The sequence below is a fragment of the Thunnus maccoyii genome, chromosome 18 (genome assembly GCF_910596095.1).
Source record: "Thunnus maccoyii chromosome 18, fThuMac1.1, whole genome shotgun sequence".
Taxonomy (NCBI): Eukaryota; Metazoa; Chordata; class Actinopteri; order Scombriformes; family Scombridae; genus Thunnus; species Thunnus maccoyii.
The window spans coordinates 5,447,106-5,466,582 of record NC_056550.1 but is presented as its reverse complement, the minus strand read 5'-3'; the positions used below and the strand labels follow the sequence as shown (position 1 = coordinate 5,466,582).

The following is a 19,477-nucleotide window of genomic DNA, read 5'->3' as shown; positions in this document are numbered from 1 at the left end:
CGGGAGTACCATCACCCACCTTGGTTCTCCTTAACTACATGTAGATATGTTTACACGTCTTTTCCTGCAGTGTAATGCAACACCTCCAACGGTAACACACCTCAGGGCAACAAGTTAGAAGTTTTGCTCCAAAATGAGATGTCACACTTGACAAATGTGGCATCTTCAGAAAATAGAGTTCACGTGGATAATTACAGTGTCTCAACTGAAGACACAGCTGCTAACTTAAATTTCTATTTCAATTGTGTATGTATTTAAGTCTTTGGAAAAAGAAAAACATCTTTCCATACCATTTTGAAATTGTGGAATAATCCAATGACGTGATGCGGCTGGCGTAGGTTACACTTTAATGTTCCGCCTTGATGGTGGAAATAACTTAGAGGGGGCTGATTTAAAAGAGACTTTCGTTAGCTCTGAGTAGTGCGCAACACTTCTGTAAAGATGGCTGGAGACTGGTTTCAACACTGAAACTGGAGATGTGTGAAAAAAACACAACTAGTGTGTTTCTATTATTACAAATGCCAAATATACGTTATGTTTTTTTAAAGCAAAAATGCAAAAAGCTTAAAGCTGTGTATCCTATTAACCAAAATGACGACATGCACTGTCCAACGAAAGCTAAAATAAAACCTACACTTTGTATAAGCTGTTCAGCTGTCTACATAAATAACTTTCTAGAGAGTCTACAAAGTTATTTATGTAGACAGCTGAACAGTTCTTAAATTCATTCACGTTCACACTTTTAGGGAAAACTGTGTACTTTGTGTCTCACTACAGAAACTGTTCACTCACTGCATAAATCACTCCAAATGCTGGGAAAGAAGTAAAAAACTCTCCAGGCATCAGCATCATATATGTTTAATACACTTAGTTGATTAAATCATGGTAGAGAGTCGGGGAGACATTGGATTGCTGACCAGCTACACGCAAACACATTTTTTGATTTTCTGCTATACTCGGTAGGATATAATGGTTAGCCACGCTGGTTAATATCGCTTGTGCTAAACCAGACAGACACTGAGAGAAGCCAACAGGGCCACAAATGCAAAGCAGGCATTTATTTACAAGCAAATTAAGAGGATTATCACTTTACAATACTGGTTAAACAAAACGCGACCTTGTTTGGTGATGATCCGTCGTCATGTGTTTCCTAAAGTATAACCTTGAGTGATGTGGTGATAAGCACAGATATGCCTCCAGGAGCCATTCCAGTCATATTTCAGTTGTGTTAGTGGAATTTGCTGCTTAGGCAAACAGCAGGTAACAAAGGCGTGTAGATGTCTGCGTAAACTCACATGCATTTGGTTTCTGCACGCACACAGTTTGCAGAGGTGAGAGAAGATTAATAGGCCACAATAACTCACTCGTTTTTATCTCTACGTATTTTCTCTTTAAATTGCCATTTGCATTTTATTGTGGACTATTTTTTTCCCTCTCCACAAACACACAGACACTGCCATCAAACACTAATGTGGTTTTGTCAGTAGCTTCTTCTAGAGCTGAAACTACATGCTGATTAATTAATAGGTTGATCAACAGAAAATTCATTGGACACTATTTTAATAATCATTTAAGTCATTTTTAAAGCAAAAGTGTTTAACATTATGTTGTTACGCATTATCCAGTGAGCGGATTTGCTGCTTTTCTCTGTTTTACATTGTAAATTTAAAACAGAGAAAATTAAATGATTCATCAGTTAATCGTGAAAAATAAGTGGCAGATAGATCCATAGTAAAAGCCCTGCTTTGTTACACACTTTGAAGACTTTTATTAATACTTTTGTGAAAATCTGACTTTAAGCTGCCTTAATTTACTCTAAAGACAGAGTCAAGACAATAGAAGAGGTAAAGACCATTTTGGTCTGGGCTAGGACTCTTAGCTCCAATGAAGTGAAATCTTCACAACAGCATTCAATAATATTTTAGACAACAGTGTGCTTCTACCTTTGAGGCAACTGTTCCAAAAAGAAATGATTTGGGAGTGGATGACTTTGACTTGCCTGCACAAAGCCCTTACCTCAACCCCATCCAAAACCTTTGAGATGAACTGAAACATTGACTGCGCGCCAGGCTTTATTAGAAATCTTGTGAAAAAGCCTTCCCAGAAGAGTGTAGGCTGTCATAGCAGCTGATTTATGTCCATGCTTTGCATGTTTAATTATAAAATATTTGGGTATCCACATACTTTTGGCCATGTAGTGTCCATCTCCTCTTCTCCCTTTTCCTCTTTCTTCTTTGCTGTTCCTCATTTATTTATTAAATCTATTTGCCTACCTGTTCACGTATTTATGATCACACTTCTCCAATTCAGTAGCTCTCTGTCAACCATCTCTCACCCCCCCACCCACCTCTCTCTGGCTCTCTCATGATCATTGCTTTATTGCCTACAGCCAGAGCTCACAGGGGACTATTACAGCAAGATCATATTGCACACAAACATGTAAGGCCTTCAAAAAAAGCTCCATCTCCTCAATGCACAGCTGTAAAAGGCACGGCCATAAACACCATAGCGAGCCTTTACAGTGGCGTAACAGCACAGTTAACAGCATCATAGATGATCTGAAAACAAGCATTTATGATGGAGTAGACAAATACGAAGACGTGTTTACAGATTGTGTGCCTGTGGTCTAGTAATGATTACTCACCTGCTTTTCTGCAGTGTCATGTAAGGCTGCATGATCAATCATTAATTAGCCTGCAATGAACTGACTTCTTACTGTATTCATTTTGTTGCCAAAATGTGAAAAAAATGCCATGAAGAAAAATGCCATCGGTGATCAGAAAACCTGGCAAAATTAAGAAGACAAACTGCAGTGCATTATATGGCCGGAAACAGTGGTTCCCAACCTAAGGGTAGAGGACCCCAAAAGGATATCATGAATATATAAAGGAGAACTGAAAGTGACCAATCAAAACCTAAATGGTATCCAGGAGAACTAGATACCAGACTCAAAGACGGCACCCTGGTTATTCCTATGAAAGTTGCTCAGTGGCACATGAAGCCAAAAAATCAGCTTCCAGCTGTAAAGAAATTACCCAGATGTTGCTCACGCTTCCACATCTTTGGGCCCACAGAGCACGCACACTAGAGACCTTCGCTGGCCGAGCTGGCTGACTTCCATTTGGCTTTCTGCTCACTTGAATGCGTATAAATGGATTTAACTGTGCGACTCTTCTAGACTTTCCAAATGTTATCGGACGGAATGGCTCAAATTCTGGTAATAAAACGAGTCATTTCGTGGGGGTTGTGACACTCAAAAACATTTATTCATTGTTTTACAGCCGGTTCTTTTCCAATGATTGGAAGGCTTTTTGGGCCAGTGTGCATCACAAGCAAGACTCGAAAGTTATAATTATACAGTTTGGCCACTATGTCCCACAGCCCAACACTGTTCCTTGGGGCTTGCACTACATGCACACCTGCTTCAGTTTACGGGACTATGGTGACTTCAGGTGGCACCAATTTAATGTAGTGAATTTAATGGTCACATCTTTCAGAAGGACACACTGAAAATGTCACACACGAATCTGTGCTCTCACTTTGTGTTTATTGGTGAGGTATCATCTCTGGTTATGAGAATTGAAGTACTGGGAATCAACAGTTTCCAGATTCTACCTAGTCTGTCTGTGCTTGCTGGATATGCTAGCTAGCAGTCGTCTGCAGATATCGCACTGATGTCTTGTAAAGAAACACAAACAGCAGCAGATCAATTAGTGAGCTGATTTTTCCTCTCTGTCTATGCTGAAACTGATTATTAAACTGGATGTGCGTTTAGCTGAAGCATCTGGTACTGACCGTCAGTAGATATGTGGGATCAGAAAAGAAATATCTCAGAATGGTACAGAGCAGGTGTTGGTTCTTCTTAGTTTAGGTGATGATTAAGTAATTAGTCACTTCTGGCAATTTTCAATGTTCACTTCCAAAAATATTTTGATATTAGCTGTCATGATAGTCTACATTTGAGAAGTTCTTCATGGAATAAGAAGAATACAGCACTAAATGGTAAAATGGACCAAGGCCATGTGGGCCTATTCATCTGTTCTCACACTCATGTCTGCTAGAGTAAAACATCCACTGAACACTTGACATGGAAATATAAGTGTAGCCTTTAATCTGTCATAATATATAAGAGGCCACTTCACTCTCAGTCTCATAAATACCCCCAAACCAGCTAAAACATGCAGTGATATATCGTACATGCAGGTGTAAATCTGTCATTTTGTTAGTCTGTGTGCAAATCTGAGGAGGGGGGTATGGGGAGGAGGGCAGTGGTGAGCTCAACCTGTTGGAGCCAACCACATCCTGAGTTTAACTGTGTCATGATATGTGTCACCACCCTCGATTAGAAATCTGTGAGGTTTTTTTTTTTTTTTTACCAGACACACACAAACAACCTCACTGACACTCATCCTTTGCCCACCACATCAGCTGATGTTTCTTTGTTTCAGCTAACAACAGGCCTGAATCAGGGCTCAAAAACAAGAGCTTCCCCTCCACCTCTGCTAGCGTTTGTGGTTAATGCACAAAAACACACACACACACACACGCGCACACACACACACACACACACACACACACACACACACACACACGTTTACTTAGGTCACTTTTGGGGACATCACATAGACTTACATTAATTTCCTGGAGTATTATCCTAACCATAATCACTGCTTGCCTAACCCTAACGGTCCCCAATCAACTGGTCTAGTCTAAAATTTGTCCCTGAAAGTAGCCTATGACTGACAGACAGACAGACAGACAGACAGACAGACACACACACACACACACACACACACACACACACACACAGTCCTCCTATAATGAGCTGCGGGTGGATACTGGCAACATATCCTACAGCTCTTAGCGCCCACAGAAGCTCATCATCCAGCACTTCATTAACTCAGAATGAGAGGTCTGTGCTGAGAGAAAACCTTTTCAAGTCTCTGAATGAACGCTTCTCTCTCCTCCTCCCTCTGTCTTTCACACACACAGCATCAGCTCAGACTTGTGTGAAGAGGTAATTGGATGACACAGAGTATACACATATATTCTCTCTCTCTCTGTGTGTTGTTGGCTGGTGTCCCCTTGCTTGCCCCCTCCTCCCAAGGAAATGAACGCCAGGAAAACACAATCCGCAATGGAAAGAAAAGAGTATGGAAATCACTCAACTTGAACACCACTAGTAAGTTAAAAAAAAGAGAAAGCAAGTGACAACCTCACCTCTTACTTTTGCCACAAAATAGCCTATATTTCTTGACTTAATGTGACTTCTCTTAAAACTTGACGACTGCTCGTAAAAAAAAAAGGAACTTAGCTGCTGCAGCACTCACCTTTCCGTCAACTTCACGACTGAAGGATGCTCTGGCGCCAAAGAAAACGCGTCCAACCAGACAAAAATAAAACTTTTAGAGGAGTCTTGTTGCGTTTTGTTTGTTCCTCCGCAGTTCAGGACGTGACAGGTATAGTGTTCTGTGTCCAAGAGTGAAAGCAGCGTAAATACTCTCTCTCTCTCTCTTTCTCTCTCTCTCCCCCCTCTCTCTCTCTCTGTTTCTGAATGGGCGTGCCTGCTTCCTCAGTGACGTCTTGCATTAGCTCTTTACCGTAATGGACGTTACAGTGCTCCCTCAAAAACACACAGTGTACCGTAAATAAAAACCGCAACCCGCAAAACTGCTAATATTCCCTTACAACTATAAATGTTGACAGTTGGATGTTGAACTGATTTTATGGAAGCACATTTCTGCCAGGAAAAGAAAAAAGGAAGTCATTAATAATAAAAAAAAAAATTAAGACTCAAGACTAAAAGTCATATAGCATGGCTAGCATGCTTAGGGCTAAAAACACTGGTAAGCATGCTAACATGGTCACATGACAATGCTATTGTTCACCATCTTTGTTTATAGTGTTAGCATGCTGAAATATTCTAATTAGTACTAAACACAAAGTACAGCTAGGCTGATGGAAATGTTAGTTTTGCAAGTATTTAGTCATAACCAAAGTACTGGACAAATTGAAATTTAGACCAGAAAAAGATGCCCTCCACTCAAATTTGGCTTATTGTTACTTCACTTGGATGTCTGAGCTTCATTGTACAGACTGATATTCAGAGTGAAGCCTATTTTTTTGCATTCATCTACTGTAGGCAGAAGGTTTGTCCTCACCTTTAAGTCTCAGTTAAATATGTGTATGTCTCAAATGATATCTTGATGCATGGTGATGCAGGAGAAGTTCAGTTGGTGCAGCTTTTAATACTGTGGACCACCGTATCTTGGTTGATAGACTTGAACAGTGGGTGGTAATCTCAGGGTCAGCCCTGCAGTGGTTCTCCTCCTACCTCTCTGACAGGTTTGCAGTTTCTGTTGGCAGCTTTGCCTCCTCATCTGAGACTCTGTATTGTGGTGTGCCCCAAGGTTCAGTCTTTGGTCCTATTCTGTTTGCCTAGTATATGCTTCCCCTTAGACAAATAATAAGGCACTTTAAAGGTATCTCCTGTCACAGCTACGCAGATGATATTCAATTATATGTCTCATTTAAACCTCAAAACATAGCCAAATTGTCAGTTTTAAATAACTGCCCAAATGCTATAAAAACTGGATGGCTGATAATTTCTTACAGCTAAATGCAGAAAAAACTGAAATCCCTATTTCTGTCCCTCCTAGTGTTTTCCCTAAGATAAGGGATGGTCTTGGGTCTCTCACGCCATTGGTTAAATCCTCCATAAGAAATCTAGGTGTCACTATGGACCAGTCTCTGACTCTGGACTAACATGGCAAGTGTCTGATTCGCTCTTGTTTCTTCCAGCTGAGTAGCACTGCAAAGCTCAAGCCCATTGTGTCTCAAGTGGAGATGAAAAATCTCATTGGATTTAAGATCTGTGGACACTATGGACACCTTTAAAAAGCAGCTCAAGAGCCATTTGTTCAGCCTTTGTGTATTTTTTCTATTTTCTGTTTATTCTGTTTTTATTGTTTTATGTCTTTATGTTGGTGCTTTATTTGCTTTATTTCCTCTGTGAAGCATTTTGTAATATCTCTGCTCTTGAAAGGTGCTATATAAATAAAGTTACTTACTTATGTACAGGCATGATTTGTGACATCACAATATTTTTTGGCCAATTGTCCAGTATGCCATTTACAAAAGTGTGATGTTGAAACTTGAAACCCATGAACCCAAACTTGAAAATCCAGTGGACATACATTGAGAATAGACATATTTGCCCAGCAGTTATATTTATATAACAAAAATAAACAAATATTTGCATACTCATAGATTATAGATTTTTTAAATGAGGGAGAAGCAGCAGATGTAATTTTAAACATTTTAACCAGTTAATTGAACTTTTTTTGTGTGGAAAATGAATATTAGACACAAATAAACTTACAAAAACTTACAATTACAGTAACTTAGAATAGTTACAATTATCCTGAGCGGTGGCAAGCCATCCGATAGTTGTTGAGACATTTCACTTAAAGAAACAAATGTCAACTGAATGGCGATGTCCTAGGAAGAGTCTGGGGATTACCAAAGTAATTCAGATTCATCCTCTGGGTACCGTGAATTTATGAAATTTTGTGCCAATCCAAGCAGTGGATTTTGAGATATTTGTCTGGGTAAGTGAAAACTTTGACTTGCTGATAATGCTGGAGAAGAGATCAAGGGATAACTGATGTCATTGGGATTTATCTTTCCATCTCTCTGGGCATAATGGCCATCTGTACCACATTTCAAGATCATTTACCAACACTGGCTACTGTTCTGAAGGTATTCCAAAAAGAAGACTACTCTAAATCACTCTAAAACTCTTCTGTTGATGACAAAAAGTTTTATCATCAGTTGTTTTTGTCTATTGATGTTACATTGTACAATTATGCTGTATATTTTCATGTGAAATGATTCTCAAGTCATACAAAATGAGCAAGGAGATGTGTCATTTCAAGCTCCAATATAGATGCAATTTATAAAAAGGCTTAGGATGGCTCTAGGTTTTTTGAAGATTGTTGGTTATTTAGTTTTTGGACACCTGGATCTGTCACCTGATTGTAATGGCAATACATGATAAGCACAAACTGGGGCTAAATCAAAATGAGATAAATAGACACACACACATGCACGGGAGTTCCTTTAAAATGTCTTTATTTCCTATTATCTCCTAGACAGTTTGTATGTGCGGTACCTGCAACTACACATTAAACGATCATGTCATCCAGCACACGATGAAAATGATCCTTGAACCCTGTTATGCATTTACAAAATTGACAAGAATAAAGCCTGTGAACAGGCTGTCAAATACAACTTGGGAAATAAACTGGTTCAACTGGAAAATGACATGGTTCACATGAAGCACCTCCTCACATTCAGCAGAGGGAGACATCACTGCATTTTTTTAATCTAAGCTGAAAGACATGGGCACTGGATTTCTGCTCACTGATTTCACTATAATGCAGTTTTTGCTGGATTTACGCTGAATGTGTTCTAGGTTACATTTTGAACTCTGAATTCTATGAAGTGGGATGCTGATGAAAAACATTGCCCAGCTGCAATATTGCAGCTAGAATAATACAGCTGGATAATGAGTAAAAACTAATCTCATTTCAATCAGTTGCTCATATCACCAACACAAACCACTGATCCTTTTTGTACGACCCATCAGGGGAAATAAAGAGCAGAGGTGGGAGCAGAGCATATTGGCATTGCTTTAGGAATGAGATAGTAGGAGTACAGTTGGTTCAAATTTAACAAGGGGTGAGGCTGAGATATGATGGTCTCAGATGTTGAGATGTTAGACAAAAATACACACCTCATAAAAAATCATAGCAACACTGCCACAAGGGAGAATCATATACAGTTGAATTCTAGATAGCAGCATCTGTTAGTTATGAAATCTGGCCTGGCATCGGCATTTTAAAGGAACACACGGAAACTCAGAGAGCTATAAGAGACCAAATCTTTGCCTAAACTGCTTGTATGTGAGTCAGAAAAAAACTAAAAAAATAATGTTAAACAAAGGAAAACTGCACTTACGAAGAGGAAACTAATCAAAAGATTTCTTGGTTTTTCTACTTCAACATGGCAGCCTCTAACCATGGACTGGGCACTTCCTGTGCAGCCATAAAACAACTGAAACCTTAAAAAACATATTACTGTTATTTCAAGCAAGTATTGTTTTTTCCTGCAATGTGGAGGACAAAAGGTGATCCGTTCTGTGAAAGGGCTCTACTGACATTCACCCCAACATGACTGACCTTTGTGGTAATATTTGCAATGATCTTTTATCATGAATTATTTATCTATCTGTGGTGCTTTTTCTAGCTGGAAATAATCATGTGCCAGCCAGGAAGATGACATCTGCCTCAAAATGGCCACTGCCAAAAAAAAAACCCCCACCTAACAGCTGTAACAAGCCTGAGGGCCTGAAATAGTGAAATCAGCTCACTGAAGATACATTTGGTGGTGAATTAAGCTGGCTCAAAACAAACTGTAGAATGTTAAAATGAGAGAGTTCTCTCGTTAAAACAAGATAACTTTCTCGTTACAACAAAAACAAAAAAATGAGCAAATTTCTTTTTTGTCATGGTGGCAGAAATGATGCCGTACTACAGTATAATGCTCATATTGACGGAAAAAGTTCAGTGATTTAGAACCTTTGTTTTCCTTACAGAGTTCAGACAAGGACTGTCAGCGGTTGTTTGAAATCCTGGATTTAGCATTAGCATTAGTTTTTTATGTGTTGTTTATCCTATAAATAATATAATTATGAAATATAGTTGCATGTCAGTATTGACTCAGTATACAGGATTGCATATGTCTTGTATGAACTAAGATACTGTGTGTTTGGTTATATGTATATATTTATTATCAGGATTATCTTAAAAGTGACACATCCTTCAAATGTATAACAGACATCCAGATCAGACCAAGATGTCAGCTGGACCATTTTAGAAAGTATAGCATATTGAGTTATTTATCTGGACATAAAGGATGCATCCCTGTGAAACTGAGTCCATTAGTTTTTTTTTTGTTTGTTTGGTTTTTTTTTTTACCTTAAAATTACATTAATTTACCCATTAATAATGATGGAATAAGGTAGTTTTCATGGACTTTTAAGGGAATAGTAGTAGATAAATTCATGGACTGAAATATGATTTTTTTTTTTATGGTAAAAGGCCCTAATTTTTCAATTAAAGTGAAAATTCAGTTTTTGGTGTGGTATAATTAATAGAAAATTAGTGGTGGCTGCCAGTGGCCAGTTTTGAAATGCTGGCTCTTAGACAACATCTCTGACAATGGCTCTCAATGGCGAGAGTAATGTTGGAACCAGTTCTGTGGTTGTCACATCTTTAAACAGTTGGGGGTACCTTGGAGTGTATTTCACAAATGTCTTAAACAGACATTTTGAAATCAGAGTTGTGGAAAAACAATTAGCCCAACTGCAAACTATTAGTTTAGTTAACTAATATTAATGTACACACGTACTACTTTAATAGCCATACAAGTTCATATAAATCATTATGCATCTATGAAGTTAAAACTATTTTTTAACTGTGTTGTGCTGTTGGCCCAGAGTCATAAACCAAAAAGTTAATGAATCGCTAGAAGTTATAACAGTTCATCCTAAGGGGAACATAAATGTCTGTACCAAATTTCATGGCATTCCATCCAATAATTGTCAAGAAATTTCACCCAAAAACACAAATGTTAACCTGCAGACGGTGCTAGAGGAAGTCAGGAAATCACCAAAATCACTAGAATTCATTGTCTGAGAAATATGAATCATTCTTTGATTCTAACACAGCTGTAGTGTTGTGTAGAGAAATGTTTATCTAATCTTCTTCCCCTAACTCCTGTGTCCTGTGCTGAGTCCAGAGGCTCAATATCAATACATCCAGATGCTGGCTAGCATTGTGTTCTTCTGTCTGTATATTAAGAACATTTTGCTTATGACTGTTGGACAGCAGCAGAATGGAGACAACACATTTCTTCCATTTCCTACAAGTGCTGAAGTTCTTGCATTGTTTTGGCAGGATTCTCATGCTACAATTGTGCCAGTGTGGCACCAGAGGATTTGAGTGGTAAAAGGATCAATGAAAGCCGTTTTAAAAGGCAATGAAGACAAATACTTGATACCATAGCATATTGTGAATGAAAACAAGGCTCAGGTTTATGACAATATAATAAGACAATCACAATGAAAATGTTATAACAGTGTAAAATACACACAGTAGGGGCTGCCAGACTGACTCAGTCTTTACAATCAGTCAAATGAAGTTTATTGCAAACACAATGTCTGAAACTTTCTTGTGAGTCACCTGCCCAGGGCTGGTAAACGGAGAAAATTTCACCTTTTAACAATGAACGCATATTTTTCACACAGTCATCCTTGCCAGTGAAGTGCAACAGAATGCAATAAAATTGAAGAACTACAGTGTTACTCACTGACAAACATGTCTTCCGCAGACAGATCTGACCAACATTTGGCACTAGCCAGGTGCTAATTTCGGACCCTGTATGTTTTTACGCATACACACCTGCATGCATGCAAGCAGACACACAAAGTGTGTTGCGTTTCTGTTTGTGAACATTACTTCCTGTTTCTTATCTCTTCTACAAGCAGACATTAAAATCTAATCTGGGCCATATTTTAAAATCTGGACAAACAAATGGAAATTTCTCTACATTAGCAGCAATTTTACAGCCATGGAGCAGACAGACAGTGCTGTAGCCAGTTACCATTTAAAACCTCTAAAATAAGGACCCCAGCAACTCTCCCTTACTCTTGTACGAACTATACACGGGCAACATTTTGAAACAATGTAGAAAGGCCATTTAGTGTAGAGTTAAGACCTATAAACAGTACTGCATAACATGTGGAATGCCTGTAAAGCTGCTGTAGTAAGTACTGACGGAGTACTAAACTATAACATGTCCATATGTTTCTGTGCTGATGTCACTAGTACAGTTTCTACTACTTTTATTTATTGCACACAGCAAATCAGACAATTTCATAAATTTTCAAAAGGGAAGAATTCTCTTTTTTGAAAATTTTTGTTACTACTGAAAATATCACCCATCTACATTGTGTCTCAGAGTTTCCTTTGTATAATAAGCTTTAGTCTAACCTACTAGCCTTTCAACATTGTTAAATGATTCACAGTCCAATTGAATGCAACTTGTTCTTGAGTCTATTTTACAAACTGGAATTGACTCGGAGTCTGGATTCAGTTGATACACAAAAAGGGAAAAGGATGGATTATCATCCAACTAGGCCTATCAACAGCATAGAATAAACATACATATTAAGAGAAATTTATATATTAGTTTAGTATATATAATATACAAACAGTATACATAGTCTCTGTGACAGTGGTGGACAGGTTGAAAAGAGAAATATAGGCATGGTTTGAACCTTTAGTCTCTATCGGGTTCCCAGTGTGTGTGAGAGTGTTTTTGTGTGTGTGTGTGTGTGTTACACCCCTTTCACACCATTATTACAACCTGTGTTTGCCGTTTGTGTGCCTGGGTCAACGTGGTCCTCCACTCAGCTCTGCTGCCTGGGTCTGACACTGCTCAGCTTTGGTATGATTGGTTAAACACAGGTTACTATAGTAATTATGGGATAGTATAGTGTATATGGGATAGTATAATAACTAAATAACCAGAAAAAATCCCATGGTTTTACCAAATCATGCCATTTGTTTTGCTGAGTCTTCAGTGTAAACACAACATTGCACTTCTGATGACGTTACAATGCAAAAACCCTGTTTAGCAGCAGGTACAGAGCTACAGCTGCAAACCCAGATCTTGTGTGAACAGTGCCAAACGTGTATCTTACAGGGAATAATATTTGGATACTTGAACGGTCAAACGCAGGTTGAACCTGAGTCCTGTGTCAAATACAGGGTGCAGAAAGCCGTACAGGATGTGGGTGTGCGTGTACATCTTTGTGTGTACAGGGGAAGACTGATGAGAAACGGAACACTTGTGCTCCTGAAAAAGACAAAGAAAGAGAGAAAATCTGACATCTGTTGACAGACAAAACTAGACAGAAAAGGTCACATGTACAAGCTTTAAAGGTGATCCCACCCACCATGCTGTGTCACATTGTTCGGCTGTACTGTATGCCAGTCTTGGAGGCGATGTTGGACCAGGGCAGCAGAGAGCGCAGCAGGGACTGGGCGTGTCTGTACAGCCTCTGAGGGATGGAGCAGGGGCTCAGGCTGGCCAGGGTTGAACCGATGTGCTGGATATAGTCAGTGGGACACCACGTTAAGGAAACATGAAAACACCACATTTATGTTTGGTTTATCTACTTGATTTGTCTGTTTGATTGCCTGAAAATATAAGGATCTACAAAAAAGAAGAGCATCTCTTCCCCTCTAATCAAGATGATAAAGATTGTACTCATTGGAGCAAAAAAAGTTCTGATGTAAGAGTGAAACACAAATACAAACTGTCCCCTAAACAGTTGTGAGTAAGTGTCTCCTGTTCTTCCTTCAACAAAAGGATATAATATTGTCCAGGGTGGATGACCCCCGTTGATGTAGAGCACATATGTGAATCCGTCTTTGAGGACCCCTCGTATGGAGTAGTAGTAGGGCAGGTAGTGGTGCTGCCTGAAGTCCCTGTTCTCATAGAAGTGGATGGCAGTGTTGTTAGTGGTGAGGACGTGCAGGTAGATTGCCTTACAGTGGTCCTGGGCTGTCGTTGATATATGCTCCTTCAGACTGTCCAGCAGTAGGGAGCCTGAATGGTCGGATGGAGAGAGATTCTCAGTTAGTGAGAGGAAAGCTTACAGTATTCTGAGTCATGGTTGAAATGTCTCCTGCTCTCTGTTCATCAATAGAGAGAACACACAAGAGCTACACAGAGAAAGAAGGGATGAGTTTTCTCCATTTGTTTCTGGTGCCAGAAGTTGCAACAAAGTGTGTATAAGGTTATGGAGACATTTGTGCATAACCTTTATGTTATTAATTATTCATGACAGTCTGGCAGCTCTCCCAAAAGACAAAACTACCTACAGAAGTAGGGCTGCAACTAATGATTATTTTCATTATCGATTAATCTGTTGATTATTTTCTCGATTAATCAATTAGTTGTTTGGTCTATAAAATGAAAAATGTTGATCATTGTTTCCCAAAGCCATAAATGACATCCTCAAATGTTTTGTCCAGAACCCCAAAATATTCAGTTGACTGTTTTAGAAGACTAAAGAAACCAGAAAATATTCACATTTGAGAAGCTGGAATCAAAAAGTTTGACATTTTTTTCTTAAATAATGGCTCAAAATGATTGATCAATTATGAAAATAGTTGGTGATTAATTTATTGGACAAATTATTGACTAATTGTTGCAGCTCTAAACAGAATAGCATTTGTCAATATTTATGAATTTTTCAATTCAGTGTACAAGAATGAACACCCACCTCCTCCATAAATAGTTGTTAAAACATAAGTTGACTATCCAGTCATCCAGAAGTCATAAATAATGTCACTGAATGTGATGTTCTCTGTTTCATGTTTTTCATACACTGGACTCTGGAACAATGCTGTATGTTCATTCAAGAGGTCCATCATCAACTGAAGAGTGGATGAAGACCTGATAATCTTTGCTGGAGTTGGACCAGTTCACTGTAAAATCTTTGTCGATTTGAATCAACTCATCTTTTATTATTTATCTAGTGAGATAGTATATGCGATTAAAATGTAGGTATAGGTCTCTACTAGTGTGTTTGTGTGTGGGAGATACCTTGTGGAGATGTAAACTGAACCCCCACAAAGTTAACAATTAAGGGTGTTAAGGGTGAGGACTTTTGTGGTTTTTGTTAAGGGTTAGGTTAAAAGGTAAATGTAAACATTGGAGTTTAGCATGTGGTGGTCATGGTTAAGGTTTGGGTAAATCTCAAGCAAGTGAATGTAAGTAAATGTAATGTGCGTGAGAGCTCTTGAGAAAGGGGAACCTTACCTATGCCATGTTTCCTAAACTCTTTGACCACTCCCAGGCTGAGGATGTAGGCTACCTGTGTGTCCACAGGGAAACTGGAGGCCAGGATGTCTCCATCCTAACACACACATAGACAAAGATGGAGAGAAAATTAAGGATTAAGGCCCGACATTTTCTATAAATATAAAACAGATTATTTTACAATCCACAACGGATTTTGAAATAAAACTTACATTTGACTCAGTATTATATTGAAAAATATCAATTAAATGGATCTGCAGCTCTGTAATTTGGAGCGACTCTGAACATGCCCTGCGTGCTCCCTCTGCGACCTGCCTGTTACACAGTCCTCATCATGCCTAGGCAAATTACCTACTAGGAAGGTAGCTTCCGAAATGCAAATCCTGTTCCAAAGGGAAATTAAATTTTGACAACAGGCACTCTATCCACTGAGTGAACAGCTTATAAAAACTATAGCCTGAAGTGAGTGGATTTCTGATACCAGTCCAGTGGAATAACTGTACATCTGTCAAGTATCCTACTGTGACATGAGTTAGACCTTTTCTAATTAAGTTATACCACTTCCTCATACAGCCTGTTGTTGTCATAAACCGACAAAAAAATGAGTTAGCTGCAGCCCTTCTTTCAACATTTTCTCTCTCATTTCTTATTCCTGTCTAATGACCGAGCCTTACTCAGTCAAGGGCATCTGGTTCGTCTAATTAGCTGACTAAAAAGAGAATCTACAATGTCAATGTTCCACTTAAGAACTTTGAGTGAGAGTGGATGAACTGCACTAACAACACACTCGGTGACACCAAAATGTAAATTCATGCAGCTACACACCTACACTGTACACAACACACACTCTGCTTTTCTCTTATTCCAGCATATCTCATAGGCCTTACCTTCCCCCTGTGAGACATGCCATCCCTGCAGAGTACACAAATACAGAATAGAGTCCATATAAGCAGGGTGGAACATCATACCTCTTTGTGTACTTTGGTCCGGCCTTTGATCTCGGCCACAATCATTCCCACGATGCCTCCTCTGAAGGTGGCAGCGAGGGAGAAGAACTTCTTGTTGGAGGTGATGTCCTGATACCATGAGTCTGGGTATCTAAGGTGTCAAAGGTCGAGACAGGTTAGCTTTCATGTCCCAAAAAGTGTGGATTTAGATTTCATAGAATGCTTTCAAACTGATTCTTACTCGATTGGGAACCAATCACCACAGAGCAGCTTGACACTCTCTATGTCATCGTGGCAGAGGAACCGGAGCTGGACTTCACTGAGAGCTGTGGGAGGCACCACGTCACTCATTCACACCTGCAGGGACCAACACAGAGCACAGGAGGGTTAGGTAGGTCACAGTGTCAGTCACTCCAACCAAAGCAAACAATTGAGAGATCTTGCTGAACAAAACTTCTATTTTTAAAAACACTGATAGACCAACAGGAAGTCCTAACTGTTGTGGAGGGCATTCTGTCATTCACATCTAATATGAAATAAAAAGCCTCTTGCATCCATTATTACAGGATGCAGAAGGCTACAAGTCAAGCGTTTGTGCAAGAGTGTGTATCCAGTTTACTGCCTAACATTCAGGCATGTATGACTCTTTATATGAGGATTGCACGATATTATCTGCACGCAATCGGTATCGGCCGATAAAAGCTCTAAAATGAAATATTGGCATCGGCCATTTCTGCTGATTATGAGAGGCCGATTTGTTGCCTTCTCCTCCACCGTGCTTCCCTCCACTGGGTCTGTCAGGCAGCTGAGTGAAGGGGAGCCTGCGGAGGAAGCACCAGGACCATCAGGGTGAATGTCCGTTGAGGAGCTGCTAAGTTCAGCTGCACAAATACGAAACACCACGGCTGACAGGATGTATCACTCTGTTTGGAAAAAAAAAACTTCTTCTTTTTGGTTTATAACAGCGGTTGGCAACCAGCGTATTAGGTGCATTACAGCCACCTTCTGCTGTGGAGCGTGGACCAGAGATTAAATCCTACACATTAATCCTATCTGTCTAATAAACTCAAAGAAAACTCTACTGCTCCACCCACTTGGCAGGTTCTTTACAGTTTTAATACTGAGCTCCTGAACTCCAGTCGTCCTGAGTTCTTCCTTCATATATTGTCTTTCTTGATCATACTTAGTACAATCTATATTTGCATGCATAATAGTCTCCTCAGCCAGCTGGAAAAAAATATGTGCATATATCGGTATCTGCATAGGCTATCAACCACAATGAGTTGGAAATATCTGCATATCGGCTAACGGCAAAAAATCCAATACTGTGCATCCCTACTTTATATGACTATCCTTTCCAAACACGCTTAAACATTTCAGAGCTTTGTGCTAAAACACGAAATTTAATAACCCAATTTCAAAAGAAAAATTACTGATCAAACATGGTAGAACCAGTAATACTTCTGACTGAACGTTTATCATAAAAGTTGCAAATTATTATAAAATAGAATAATAAATAAAAGACACCAGGAAATTGAATGCAAGAGGACATAAATGTGTTTGGAAAGTCGATAGGATGTAATCTGCACTAGAGCTAAAACTAGCCTAATATTTGATAAATTTATTAGTTGATCCACAGAAAATTAATCAGCAACTATTTTTTATAATAGATCAATTGTTTCAGTCATTACTTTAAAAAAACCAACAAGTTTCACTGTTTCTAAGCTCTCTATGAATATTTTTAGACTGCTGGTCAGACAGAACAACAAATTTCAAGATGTCACCATGGGTTCTGGGAAATTATGATTGGCATTTTTCATTTTTTTGACATTTTATAGACCAAACAATTAATTGAGAAAACAACTAGCAGCTTAATCAATAATGAAAGTGAGTTGCAGCCCTTGCTTTACTGATAACTCTGTTTGGGACTATTTTCATTATCAATTAATCGTCAGCTTTTTTTTTGTGATGAATCTACTTATTGTTTGACTAATAAAACTTCAGAAGACTGTTGAAAAATGTCTCTACAATACACAAAGATATATCATTTGCTGTACTAACAGGTATGACAAGGAAAAGCAGTTTTCAACATAGTGGCCCTAAATAATATTCTTTACTTTTTGTCATAACTACTGACAAATGCTTGCTCTGCAGTTGCACGAAAATAAATGAATATCCACTGAAAGTATAATGAAAACCGAGTCTAGAGAATGCTTAGTGTCCATCTTTTGGGCTTGACCTTTGACAGGATTCAGGCTCCAACACAGAGATTATCTCATACATAACAAGTCTGCATTTCTTTCTTTCTTTATTAGGATCCCCATTAGTACCAGCATCAACATGAGCTTTTTTCCTGAAGTTCACCACCCATACAATCATACACACTCATACACGCTGTAGTCACTTAACACAGCAAACAAAAAAGCTCATCTCATTAAATGAACAATCGAGTACACGCAGAAAAGAAACTAAAGAGCTTTTCACACTGCACTTAGCCCAGGGATAAAATCATTCAGACACTTAACCTAGGGTTAGTTGAAGTGCAGCATGAATCCTATAGCCCTGAGTTTAGGTTAACCCTGGATTAGCCGTGTATGTGAAAAAGGCTTACGTTATGCCATCGTCAACTCTTACCTGAGGGCTAAGAATGTGCAGTGTGAAAAGCCATTATATTGTCATCCTTTCAGACATTAAGCCAAACACTAAATATAAATCAATCACAATTCCTCAACAAACAAATAATAATCCTTAATAAACATCAATCCTTATCTGAATGACCTTCCTAAATTATATATTTATCCATTCTGCGCGTTCACACATTTAATTCCATGAACTAGGGTATTGAAATACATTTCTCATTCTCTGCTAAGGGGGATTTCTACTTTCACCCAGGTTTACATTTTATTTCTTACACCATTTTGACAAGTTAAATTGATCTCAATATGTTTGTCCTGCTACAGAATTCACAATCCACAACCTCGAATTATTGTTCAAAAAACTACATAATGTTTACAAAAACAACACGAATCATTAATTAGTCCATCTTCCATTGTGGACGTTAACAGAAATGTAACATAGCTTTTCTATCTTTACACTTGCCATTAAAGTCTAAAGCTTACAACCTGGCTGGTCACAAAAAAGCAGAAGAAAACGCAGTTATTAATAAGGTAGGTTGTTATAAATCAAGCACTACAGCTGACAGTTAATTAGCACATATGCTAACACTGGCTAACGCTCTGTTGCTAAGCTAACGTACCTTGTTTCAACACTCGGACCGGAGGAAAGTCGAGGAGAAATATGTTCCTTATGTATGAATCCTTACAGTCACTACTCCGGACACAACATGATAAAGTACAAATTTATTCCCGACTCTCAAGGCCGTTTCATTACTGTGTCACAGAGCTAAGCTAAGCTAGCCAGAGGTCTCTCTGCTTTGATAACAGCTGGATGTTTTCTTCCTGTTTGTGGCCGCTACGTAAATGACGTCACAGTTAAAGCGTTTTCTTCCTGTGATTGGTCGGTTGGCATCAGACTTGTCAGTGTTTTACCGCCACCTACTGGGCTGAAGTTTG

The 19,477-nt window shown here is 38.9% G+C and overlaps 2 protein-coding genes across 3 annotated transcripts in view; both read right to left on the bottom strand.

Annotated features, from left to right (window-relative positions):
* carhsp1 (calcium regulated heat stable protein 1) overlaps positions 1-5,599 on the bottom strand; it is a 33,146-nt gene extending 27,547 nt beyond the window's left edge. Inside the window, exon 1 of one of the 2 annotated variants that reach the window (XM_042392997.1) lies at positions 5,331-5,599. The gene's annotated coding sequence lies outside the window, so the exon portion shown is untranslated. Of the gene's footprint in view, positions 1-290; positions 364-5,330 lie in introns of those variants that run through there. The other variant, XM_042392999.1, reaches the window with a different exon arrangement.
* Positions 5,600-8,116: 2,517 nt separating this feature from the next.
* Positions 8,117-19,361, bottom strand: nat15 (N-acetyltransferase 15 (GCN5-related, putative)). Its single transcript, XM_042393862.1, has 7 exons — positions 19,162-19,361; positions 16,147-16,262; positions 15,927-16,056; positions 14,959-15,055; positions 13,506-13,740; positions 13,085-13,250; positions 8,117-12,984 (listed from the first exon to the last, which is right to left on the bottom strand). Exons 2-6 carry the CDS (start codon positions 16,254-16,256, stop codon positions 13,094-13,096), a joined length of 729 nt encoding a protein of 242 aa, XP_042249796.1. The 5' UTR covers positions 16,257-16,262; positions 19,162-19,361; the 3' UTR covers positions 8,117-12,984; positions 13,085-13,093.
* Positions 19,362-19,477: the final 116 nt, after the last annotated feature.